This window comes from Bacillus rossius, chromosome 10 (assembly GCF_032445375.1).
Source record: "Bacillus rossius redtenbacheri isolate Brsri chromosome 10, Brsri_v3, whole genome shotgun sequence".
Lineage (NCBI taxonomy): Eukaryota > Metazoa > Arthropoda > Insecta > Phasmatodea > Bacillidae > Bacillus > Bacillus rossius.
The window spans coordinates 4163271-4176022 of NC_086337.1; the positions used below are offsets into that span (position 1 = coordinate 4163271).

Below are 12752 nucleotides of genomic sequence, written 5' to 3' on the forward strand. Positions count from 1 at the left end.
CCGTTCGAGGACCAATGCGAGGTGATGTGCATGATCCTCCCACGATCGTGACCATATGATCACGTCATCGAGGTAGGCCGCAGTAAACTTGCCAATATAGCCGTCCAAGACGCGGACCATCATGGTCTGGAAGGTCGCAGGGGCATCCATCAGCCCGAACGGCATGGCACAAAACTGAAACCTGCGCCCATCGGGTGCAGTGAAGGCGGTCTTGGGGCGGTCCTCAGGCCGAACTGGCACCTGCCAGTAGCCGGACTTCAGGTCTAGTGACGTAAACACCTGGGCATCGCCCATGCTGGTGAGCGCTTCTGTAAGATTTATGAGTGGGGGTGGTGCCGGGATGGTTAGGTCATTAATTGGCTTAAAATTGATGCAGAAACGCAGGGAGCCGTCTTTCTTACTGGCCATGACTATGCGACAGTTGTATGGTGACGTGCTGGGCTCTATTACCCCATCCCCCAGCATTTCTGTGATTTGTTCCTGGATGGCAGTGAGCTCGCAGGGACCGAAACCCCCTGGCTTGGCGAATGGAGGAACATGGGGTACCATGGGTATACAATGTTCTGTAATATTCGTACGGCGCAGCCGGTCAGCTGACGTGAACACCTGTGGTTGCTGCCTGAGGGCTCTGTCTAGAAGGGCACAATAGTCTGGTGGTACGCCGTGGCGTAGGTCTATCAGCTGGGTAGGATCCGTCCAGGTTGGTGGGCGGCGATGTGACAACCCATACACGGTCCAGCGCCCCTGGGTCCCGACATGCATCCTACCTGCCCCGACTTCTATGTTAGCATCCTCCTGGACTAGCCAGGGTAACCCTAGGATGAGCTCATCCCTGAGGTCCTGCACTACGAGTGCGCACGTCCTGGTCACATAGTCCCTTATGCCGACACTCACCTCCACACGCCCAGTCGTGACCGTGCTAGATCCCTTTGTTGCGAGCTGAATGGTGTCTGCCTCAGGTGTCACTTCAGCATCAGGGACAAGGTGGGCCGCAACGTAGGTGTGAGTCGCCGCGGTGTCCACCAACGCCTCCACCGGCCTCCCATCTAGCGAGACAGGGATGCGGATGAGGTTTCCAGCCTTCGGTCCCATCCGCCCCAGGCGCGGTGGTGCTTGGCTGGGGTCCCCAGCTGTGGGTCGGGTCACCGGCGACGCCTGGTGAATGGTGTCGCTCGCTGGCGACATGGGGCTGTCCGTTGTCGGGTGCTGTGGGCCGCCTCCACTGGCGAGTGGTAGGTGAGACGGTGCGTCTCTCACCCCCCTAGCTGTGGGTCGGGTCACCGGCGACGCCTGGTGAATGGTGTCGCTCGCTGGCTACGTGGGGCTGTCCGTCATCGGGTGCGGTGGGCCGCCTCCACTGGCGAGTGGTAGGTGAGGCAGTGTGTCGGCGGAGGCAGGGCGTGAGGTCCGGGGACGGCGGCCAACTGCGTCGTCGCCCCCTAGTTGCAGTTTCCCGACGGCGCGGGTCCTCCCCTTGACGCCATCCACCGCGCCTCTCTGGTCGGGCACACTCTATGCCAGTGGTGTTCGGGCGTCGGGCAGTATTGGCAGCGTGGCGGATGATCGTCACGTTCACTGGAAGGGCCGCCACGTTGGCTGCCTGCCCGTGCTTGTCGCGCCGCCTGGCCGCCCTGATTCGGACGCGATGCCTCTCCCCCCTCCTGTAGCAAGTTGGACTGGGGGGGGTTGCACATATCGCACCACGGCCAGGGTGTCCTCCAGGCGTCTTGTAGGCCTCGCCTGTGGGACTTGGGGCGTCGTGACGCTCCGGGCGTCTCGTGCTGCCTTGAGGTCCTGTTCTACTTCCCTTTCGAGGGCGAGGAAAGCGTCTAGTCCCTTCTCCACTGCAGTACGCACGAAGGGCCGTACCTCGGGCGTCAAGAGCTCGACTATGTTCGGTAGCACATCCTGTATCCTACCGCGGGGTGTTAGACGTCGGTAGAGCCGCAGCTTCCCGTGCACAAATGCTTCTACTCCTTCCCCGCTAGACTGGGCTCGGCAGAACAACTCGTTCATGCAACAGGCCCGTGCGCGCGAGTCATCAAAGCGTGCCTCCAGGCGTCGTGCAAAATCAGTCCACGCGGTGTCGTAATCGCCTGTCTGAGACCACCAGGTTCGGGCGTCGCCGCGCAACTGGCTGCTGGCGCGTTCTGTCCACTCCTCTGGTGCGATGTGATGGCGTGCTAATTTTTCCTTGCATACCCGCAAGAACATAGCTGGGTCCTCGTGGGCGTGACCCGCGAACTCCGGCAGTACGATCGGCCCACTCGCGGCGCGCGGCGCGGGGGTCAGCTGTGCGTGGTACGCTTGCATCATTGTGCTCTCGCAGGTGACGCAGAGGAACAACCCATCACGAAAATGCACGAACTCGCGTACTTCAGCGCACGCGTGGTGTTTTGTGACCCCGCACTGTAGGCATCGGGCCGTCTCGCCTGGCTGCGCGCGGCAGCGCGCGGCTGCGCACAGCGTGTTTGTTGTACCCCTTGCGGCGCTTCCCGACTGCTCCTCTTTGACGCGGACGCGGCCGCATGCACACTGACACTGAGCACTCTCGTTATTTACGAGTGACTCCGGAAAGGGTCTAAAACAGCCCTCACACAATCCCTCCATGTCGATGGCTATGTCCGGATCTCTCTGCATCCTCGTGGAACGTGGCTGGCCGCCCCGGGAGACGGGATGTGTCCGTGGACGCGGTCCGCGGTCGAGTGTGCCGATTCGGCTGCCTTCGGTTCCACTCGGTTAGGCTCGGGTGCCGAACGGCCGGAGTTGGCTTCTTTGGTGCACGTGCGCGCTCGGCGGGCGGAGAGGGGAAAGTGGTGGCCGGTGCTCCTTTCTAGCGCGCGCGTTGCTGGGGTGGGGGTGGGGTGATCTCGTTTGCCCTTGGGTCCCGTTAAGGGCGCTGGTCAGATGCGCCCTTTGTCCTGCGCGCGCGTTTTCCTCCCCTTTGTCCTGGCTCACCTTTCGACTACTTTGCCGTAGTTTTGACGGGAATTTTGACAGTTTTTCTTTGCCTGAATTGTTTGCAATTTTGATGAGCCACCTAGATGGGCGCCATTTGTCGTCCTGCCGATGTTGATGCGTGGTTGGGTGGTGTCTGAGGGCGCCAACTAACCATTAACAGGGGTGGTTGCTGTGGGCTAGTTCACAGCACGAGACTCCGTCTCTCGGTGGTCGTGACGTCGCCACGTGGCAGGCAGGAGTGGTTGGACCACACACACGACTAACGTTGTCGGCACGCACACGACTGTCCGGTCCGCACACGAACACCGACCGCCGAACTTCGCGAGTCGCACACGACTGCTCGCGCCGAGGGGTGAAGGCCAACTGGCGCGTCCTAGCAGGTCCCGTTAGGGCTCGAGTCGATCTCCGCTCTCCATGACAATCGACCTCCACCCGTTCGAGACACTACCACCGACCACACACGCTGACCGGTGAGGCACCGAGGTGGCATAACGACCTGTGCGAGCCACGGGAGCACCTGGGACGACGTCACAATAAAAAGGGTAAGCTCTAAGCAAACTACTTCTTTTTAGTTATTCACTTCAAATATGATCCACTTTCTACTTATTGTGAGAAGTAAATCTTTTTTTTTAATGTTTCTCCCTTCTGTACCTCTGAGTATACTGTAGTATGTTTCACCCACTTAACGCAGCTTCCAGGGCTTTTATAACAAAATTAATACATATAAAGCTTTCTTTAACTACACAAGGGCAGTAACAGAACCAAAACATTAAACTGTTAATAATAGTATTTTTTTTAAAGGAAAATAAATTATAATTAATATTTTTAACTTTAAGTTAAATTATTTTTTAGAGTAATTTATTTACAGATTCCTGTTCATCTAGATATAAAATTTAATAACTACCTAAGTTAGAACAATCAAAATACTGAACTATAGTTACGAGTCTGGAATCTATTCTTTCAAAGGTACCCTTACAAGACAGGAGCCTGCAAGGTTCACGTATTGCATTTGCAATATAACATAAAATATTACTAAACCTAATTACATGAAAGTGAAAAGGGTCTTGCCAGCCTGTGTCAAGTAATCACATAGAAATCAAGGCTTTACATATGATTAAAGGTTATACAGAAAAATTCCCTTAAGAATACTAACTAGAATAAAATGCACTGATATACCATCATTAACGTTTAGAAAAAAGGTTTAAGATTTACAAGCACTAATTTAAATTGTATTTGAAAGTAGCCTTTGTTCTTGAAAATTCACTCTCATCATGTCTCATAATAAGCCCAGAGAGGCGAGGCGACTCACCGGCGGGACTCAGCCAGCTGCACAGCTGCAGCAAGGGCATCTGGGGCCCGGCGTGCAGCTGTGTCTGGTAGACGGCGTGCAGTGCTCGCAGCAGAAGCGCCAACACCAGCTCCTGCGGCACGGCAGTCCAGGCCAGGCAGAGCTGCCGGCTCACCTCCAGCCACGTCTGCACCCACCACTCTCCGTCTCGCACGTCTCGCACGTCTCACAAGCTTGGCTCTATCAGATAGCTGTTACTTATCATTATTCTCCCCTGCAAATATAGTTTAGGAATGGTTTTGTGCAATACTATAAATATTTTTGTAATGAACTAAAATTCTAAATAAATAACCTTTATCATTTATTGGGGTTCACATCATAATTTGCTTAAACATTTTATACTCTGCAATGTTAAACTTTCATTAATTTTTATATTTAGGTTTATAACCTTTTAAACAAAAACAACCTTTTCAAATGCCTAGGATGCATCATTTAGAAGAAAAATAATGCATAACTTTTATCTGCAATAATAAAATGCCTATAAGCAAAGTAGGCTTACTGCAGCAGTCTAATGAGCATCTGTTAGACTAACATTTTAATTAACATTTTTATGCAAAAAGAGGAAGGCCATCTCTTTTACTTTGATGCCAGTAAATGCAAATTAAATGCTATAAAAATCAATAATTATAATAGAGGGAATAGATTTATAACAAAAAAATATATATAGAATATATTTTCATTAAAAATATATATTTTTTAATTAAATTTGCTAAAAATCAACAAAGAGAGAAAAAAAAAACCTCAATAACTAAAATTAAATTAATTTCTAATAAGAAGTGCAAGCTTATACAGAAATAAGATAAAAAAGACGATTCAGTTTATAAAAGGCTATCTATCTAAAGAAGTGCAGTAGAAAATCAATGTTGCATATACAGACGTGCAGTAATATATGTTTCGCTACAGACGTGCAGTTTAGCAACATGCCTGGCTACAGATGTGCAGTAGAGCAAAATGCCTGGCTACAGACGTGCAGTAGAGCAAAATGCCTGGCTACAGACATGCAGTAGAGCAACTTGCCTGGCTACAGACATGCAGTAGAGCAACTTGCTTGGCTACAGACGTGCAGTAGAGCAACATGCCTGGTGACTGACGTGCAGTAGAGCAACTTGCCTGGCTACAGACGTGCAGAAGAGCAACTTGCCTGGCTACAGACGTGCAGTAGAGCAACATGCCTGGCTACAGATGTGCAGTAGAGCAACATGCCTGGTGACAGACGTGCAGTAGAGCAACATGCCTGGCTACAGACGTGTAGTAGAGCAACATGACTGGCTACAGGCGTGCAGTAGATCAACATGCCTGGCTACAGATGTGCAGTAGAGCAACATGCCTGGCTACAGACGTGCAGTAGAGCAACATGCCTGGCTAAAGACGTGCAGTAGAGCAACATGCCTGGCTACGGACGTGCAGTAGAGCAACTTGCCTGGCTACGGACGTGCAGTAGAGCAACATGCCTGGCGACAGACGTGCAGTAGAGCAACATGCCTGGCTAGACGTGCAGTAGAGCATCTTGCCTGGCTACAGACGTGCAGTAGAGCCACTTGCCTGGCTACAGACATGCAGTAGAGCAACATGCCTGGCTACAGACGTGCAGTAGAGCAACATGCCTGGCTAAAGATGTGCAGTAGAGCAACATGCCTGGCTAAAGATGTGCAGTAGAGCAACATGCCTGGCTAAAGACGTGCAGTAGAGCAACATGCCTGGCTACGGACGTGCAGTAGAGACACTTGCCTGGCGACGAACGTGCAGTAGAGCAACATGCCTGGCGACAGACGTGCAGTAGAGCAACATGCCTGGCTAGACGTGCAGTAGAGCATCTTGCCTGGCTACAGACGTGCAGTAGAGCGACTTGCCTGGCTACAGACGTGCAGTAGAGCAACATGCCTGGCTACAGACGTGCAGTAGAGCAACATGTCTGGCTACAGACGTGCAGTAGAGCAACATGCCTGGCTACAGACGTGCAGTAGAGCAACATGCCTGGCTACAGACGTGCAGTAGAGCAACATGTCTGGCTACATATGTGCAGTAGAGCAACATGCCTGGCTACAGATGTGCAGTAGAGCAACTTGCCTGGCTACAGACGAGCAGTAGAGCTACTTGCCTGGCTACAGATGTGCAGTAGAGCTACTTGCCTGGCTACAGACGTGCAGTAGAGCTACTTGCCTGGCTACAGACGTGCAGTAGAGCAACATGCCTGGCTACAGACGTGCAGTAGAGCAACTTGCCTGGCTACAGACGTGCAGTAGAGCCACTTGCCTGGCTACAAACGTGCAGAAGAGCAACTTGCCTGGCTACAGACGTGCAGTAGAGCAACATGCCTGGCTACAGACGTGCAGTAGAGCAACATGCCTGGCGACAGACGTGCAGTAGAGCAACATGCCTGGCTAGACGTGCAGTAGAGCATCTTGCCTGGCTACAGACGTGCAGTAGAGCGACTTGCCTGGCTACAGACGTGCAGTAGAGCAACATGCCTGGCTACAGACGTGCAGTAGAGCAACATGTCTGGCTACAGACGTGCAGTAGAGCAACATGCCTGGCTACAGACGTGCAGTAGAGCAACATGCCTGGCTACAGACGTGCAGTAGAGCAACATGTCTGGCTACATATGTGCAGTAGAGCAACATGCCTGGCTACAGATGTGCAGTAGAGCAACTTGCCTGGCTACAGACGAGCAGTAGAGCTACTTGCCTGGCTACAGATGTGCAGTAGAGCTACTTGCCTGGCTACAGACGTGCAGTAGAGCTACTTGCCTGGCTACAGACGTGCAGTAGAGCAACATGCCTGGCTACAGACGTGCAGTAGAGCAACTTGCCTGGCTACAGACGTGCAGTAGAGCCACTTGCCTGGCTACAAACGTGCAGAAGAGCAACTTGCCTGGCTACAGACGTGCAGTAGAGCAACATGCCTGGCTACAGACGTGCAGTAGAGCAACATGCCTGGCTACAGACGTGCAGTAGAGCAACATGCCTGGCTACAGATGTGCAGTAGAGCAACATGCCTGGCTACAGATGTGCAGTAGAGCGACTTGCCTGGCTACAGACGTGCAGTAGAGCTACTTGCCTGGCTACAGACGTGCAGTAGAGCAACATGCCTGGCTACAGACGTGCAGTAGAGCAACATGCCTGGCTACAGACGTGCAGTAGAGCCACTTGCCTGGCTACAGACGTGCAGTAGAGCAACTTGCCTGGCTACAGACGTGCAGTAGAGCCACTTGCCTGGCTACAAACGTGCAGTAGAGCAACTTGCCTGGCTACAGACGTGCAGTAGAGCAACATGCCTGGCTACAGACGTGCAGTAGAGCAACATGCCTGGCTACAGACGTGCAGTAGAGCAACATGCCTGGCTACAGACGTGCAGTAGAGCAACATGCCTGGTTACAGACATGCAGTAGAGCAACATGCCTGGCTACAGACGTGCAGTAGAGCAACTTGCCTGGCTACAGACGAGCAGTAGAGCTACTTGCCTGGCTACAGACGTGCAGTAGAGCTACTTGCCTGGCTACAGACGTGCAGTAGAGCAACATGCCTGGCTACAGACGTGCAGTAGAGCAACATGCCTGGCTACAGACGTGCAGTAGAGCCACTTGCCTGGCTACAGACGTGCAGTAGAGCAACTTGCCTGGCTACAGACGTGCAGTAGAGCCACTTGCCTGGCTACAAACGTGCAGTAGAGCCACTTGCCTGGCTACAGACGTGCAGTAGAGCAACTTGCCTGGCTACAGACGTGCAGTAGAGCAACATGCCTGGCTACAGACGTGCAGTAGAGCAACATGCCTGGCTACAGACGTGCAGTAGAGCAACATGCCTGGCTACAGAAGTGCAGTAGAGCAACATGCCTGGCTACAGACGTGCAGTAGAGCAACATGCCTGGCTACAGACGTGCAGTAGAGCAACATGCCTGGCTACAGATGTGCAGTAGAGCGACTTGCCTGGCTACAGACGTGCAGTAGAGCAACTTGCCTGGCTACAGACGTGCAGTAGAGCAACTTGCCTGGCTACAGACGTGCAGTAGAGCTACTTGCCTGGCTACAGACGTGCAGTAGAGCAACATGCCTGGTTACAGACATGCAGTAGAGCAACATGCCTGGCTACAGACGTGCAGTAGAGCAACTTGCCTGGCTACAGACGTGCAGTAGAGCAACTTGCCTGGCTACAGACGTGCAGTAGAGCTACTTGCCTGGCTACAAACGTGCAGTAGAGCAACTTGCCTGGCTACAGACGTGCAGTAGAGCAACATGCCTGGCTACAGACGTGCAGTAGAGCAACATGCCTGGCTACAGACGTGCAGTAGAGCAACATGCCTGGCTACAGATGTGCAGTAGAGCAACATGCCTGGCTACAGATGTGCAGTAGAGCGACTTGCCTGGCTACAGACGTGCAGTAGAGCAACTTTCCTGGCTACAGACGTGCAGTAGAGCTACTTGCCTGGCTACAGACGTGCAGTAGAGCAACATGCCTGGCTACAGACGTGCAGTAGAGCAACATGCCTGGCTACAGACGTGCAGTAGAGCCACTTGCCTGGCTGGAGAGATTGCGCAACTCGCCCAGAGCGACGCCCAGGTGTTGCCTGTCGACCTGCAGGGCCGTGGCACACTCCTCCACCTCTTGTAGCAGGGAGGGTCGGGCGGAGGCAGGGCTGCCACCCAGCCAGGCTCGGATCTCCCCAGGTTCCGTGGCACGGTCCACCAGCAGGCGTGTGACATGGCTCCACACAGCCAGCGGCTGAGCACACAGTCATCACTCACACACGCTGCACGCTGCACACTGCCCTAGTAGCCCTTACGCATGCTTCTGAACCTACAATCTGACAACTACTGCTGCACAACTAAACCTCTACATCAGTGAACATCACTGTAACATAAACCCTGTGTAACAAACGTACATCACATATTCTATATAAAGTAAACTCTAGATCCTACAACTTTTCAGCTTCTAGGATAAATATTGTTATTGATGTTTTAATAAATTTTAATAAGTTACTCTAAATTTACTTTTAATTCAAGTCCATGTTCACCATCCTTATAATCAATATTAAAAATTATGATTCAAAATGTAATTTCTTTAAAGATAGATCATTTCTAAGAAAAGTGCTTCCTCACAAAGTATGTGGAATCTCCCACTGTCACAAAATAAGCCTACACCCAATAAGCTGCATTTGTTTTGAAGAGCTAGTAGACAGTCAATTTTTAGTGGCTTCTTGTGAGAAAAAAAAATAACTACTATTATAGTGTAATCATACTGCAGTGAGCTCTCAAGCCAACAATACCACAATTAACGACCCTTCAAAAATAACCACCCTATTTCTGGGAAAAAAAGAAAGATTATTTTGATTTCAAAGTGAAATGTAGCTTGTTGTACTTATTTTGTGCAGTAATCTTTGTGACTTTTTTAGTTCATTACTAAACACCTGAAACAGGCGTTTGCCCTGATTTTCGCGCATGCGTCGGATCGGCGACCTTCCCCTCTTCCCCACTCCTTTCCACTCCTTCTTCCACTCTAGTGCCTTTGTGACCTCAGCGCCACCTGCGAGGTTTTATAAGCGGCTGCGCGCGCTGGGTCTCGTCCATTATTTTGTTTCTCTTAGACATGTTAGCATGATTAGGATGCTGGCCTGAGGGGTAATTCTTAGGGTAATTCTCAGTATTGTCGTCGCACGAGGTGGCCGTGCCATTAGCCATGCCTTAAGGTGACGTATCGTTATGTGCCTATTCTTCTAAATTCAGTTTCGGCCGCCACCTGTAGAAAAATACTTTGGAAAAGTCATGTTTCGTTTTCGTAAGGCAGTATTTTGCCGTATCGTTTGGTTATAGTGGGATGCTCTTGATTTGCCCTTTTGATTTCTTGCTGATTTGCATGATGCTACCATGAGCAGTTGTTATTTGCGCAATATAACCGTAATTATGTGTAGTTATGTCTGCCTTATATAGTACCTTTTTATGTCTCGTTCTGGTTTCCGGGAATTTGAACGTTCCTTGCCTGCGGGCTTTATTCGTAGGGTTGTTGATCTTGGTCCACACGCCTCATGCCTATTTGACTATTCCACGTTTATATTTAATGGACTTAGGTTAACCCCTCTTTAAATCGTTAATTGTATCTGTATCATGTTGTGGGTGGATAATGTCTTATGACTGAGCCTTTTGAGATTCTATGTATGATTATTTATTGTTGTGGTCACGACATCTAAACTTAATTCCTTACTGTGATATATAAATATATATATTGTAGTAGATTGTATACGCATGTAACTGGCGTATTTGTATCCTAGTCATTTTATATTATAGGCCTTCATTATTCGTGTAATCCATATTGTTTTATTATGTTCATTCCTTGTGATAACGTTGATGATGTTTTCGATTCGACAACATAATTTAATCACCTCATGTTAGCCCATCTGAGAGGCCTTGTAGATTGCGTGAGCTTTTGTGTGTAAATTAAAATAAAAGATGTCGCCGAGGGCGAGTGGAGAACTATATTGGGTGTTTGTTTATTGGGTTTCTTTTCCCCTGGCCAACGGTCACTATACTCTGTGTCTCTGATATAAGAGCCGTAAGCTTCTGTGTTACAAGAGAATCACTGTGGTTGTAGCGTGCGAGACACGGCTAAACACCAGTGTGTGATATCTATCCAAGGTCGCTGGCATGTCAGTAAGTTTCTATGATTCTGTAACTGGACATCCAAATACTCAAAATCAGTAATAATTACAGAAAGTCCACAAAGCTTGGTGAAACTGAACATTTTAAGTGTACAGTCATCAATTATTTAATAAAATAAACTCAAGTAAGGCATAAAAAAACAAAACATTATATAGCAAAAAGCTGCTGAAAATTAAAGTTTCATGACTTTCGTGAGCAGTCCTTCATTTTCGTTACTTTTTTGTGAATTTAGTGGGCTGTAGACATCCTGTATTTGAAGTGGTTTCGGTTGTTTACTGTGCCATAACAACTGCTTTACTGCGAAGGCTCTTTACAGTCATATCTCTGTGAATGATGTTCCCCACTTGCTGGAGGATGAACTTGTTGAACTGCTAAGAAGGGAAGGAAGCCACCAGCCACGTTCCGGCCGATGTGCCTCTGTCGTATTGCGACCATGTCAGGCTGCTACAATTCCCAATATTCTGGGCTTACAATGGAACACACTTGTTTCTAAAATAAAAACCTCTGTAATGGCGAGGCTTGGCCTTCTCCGATTGCTTGCACTTATGACCCTATGGGATGGTTTTCGTCAGTAGTTGTGTAAAAGTGTTAATGCAATAGGTCGCAGTAAATTTTACCAAACAAAAATTTGACATAAAATCTGCAACTCTTACACAGGTAAATATGGTATGTACCATATTTTATCGCATAATCGTCGCATTCGCATTATCGTCGCTACCATATTTTAGGGAGTCAATATTTGGATTAAAAAAAACCTCTCACGTAAACATCACATGATGTTTTTGGTCCCGCTATTAGAATCCGAGCCTTTTGTGTAGGTATTTTTTCCATATAGAACGATGTATTTTAAAATAGAAATCTAATATTTATTCAGACATTACTTCTTACTTATTTAATTAACGGAAATACAAAGTTGTCTGATGTGTAAATTTTCTTTTAAAGACTTTTTAAACATTATAACCTTCATCTATTCATCTCCGTCGCCACGGTGTACTGCTTACAAAAATGAAGCCAGCGCTCGTTGCAATCATTAATGTTTGGTTATGTTGCTTCCCTTATAGAGCGCGCACACGTAGCAGAATATTGATATCTCGCCGAGTGCATGCAGCGCGCGCTCTCTGTCAGGTGCCGAGTTAACTAGTACATCTGATGGCCAGCACTCTTTCGTGGTGTGTATATGGCGATAGATTTTATTTTTCTATTTAAATTTGAAAGGTTTTGGTTGCATGACTTATTAATTTAAATTGTTTGGCGTGCTCTTTTATAATTCACTTTTTAAATAAACTAACTTTCCATGAATGGGTTTTGTTTTTAGGTATAAATAACTTTATCTAACAAAAACATTTTTTTCCGCATAATTGTCGCACCCCTACTTTTCAAACATGATTTTAGAATAAAATGTGCGACGATTATGCGAGAAAACACGGTAATAACAAGAGTAACTTATGAAATATAGTTGAAATGTGATCAAATTATAATTATTGCATATTACTATGCATTTTTTCAAAGATCTATAAAAAGAGGCTGTTGTCTCACTTATTTGGGTACTTCACTTTATTTCTTGTTAAATGTATAAGTATACAAAACCCAATAATCATAGTCTTAAAATTTGAATACAGTAGAGCACCCTGTATCCGGAATGGTCGGGACTTAGACTATTCCGGATAGTAGAAAATTCCGGAAAGTAGAAATTCACTATAAGGCCCCCTAATTGAAAAAAAAAAATTGCTCCCGAAGTTTGTGAACATCCTGTAGCTGTAGATGAGGACGGCAAGGGGGGTGGGGGTAGGGTGA

The 12752-nt window shown here is 48.6% G+C and overlaps 1 protein-coding gene across 1 annotated transcript in view; it reads right to left on the reverse strand.

Moving 5' to 3' along the window:
• The window catches only part of LOC134535727 (gem-associated protein 5-like), a 212626-nt gene that overhangs the window by 43980 nt on the left and 155894 nt on the right, over positions 1-12752 (reverse strand). Inside the window, exons 19-20 of the mRNA XM_063374945.1 lie at positions 8824-9027; positions 4271-4436 (exon numbers count right to left, since the gene is read on the reverse strand). Of these exons, the coding sequence (XP_063231015.1) occupies positions 4271-4436; positions 8824-9027 (370 nt within the window). The remainder of the gene's footprint in view (positions 1-4270; positions 4437-8823; positions 9028-12752) is intronic.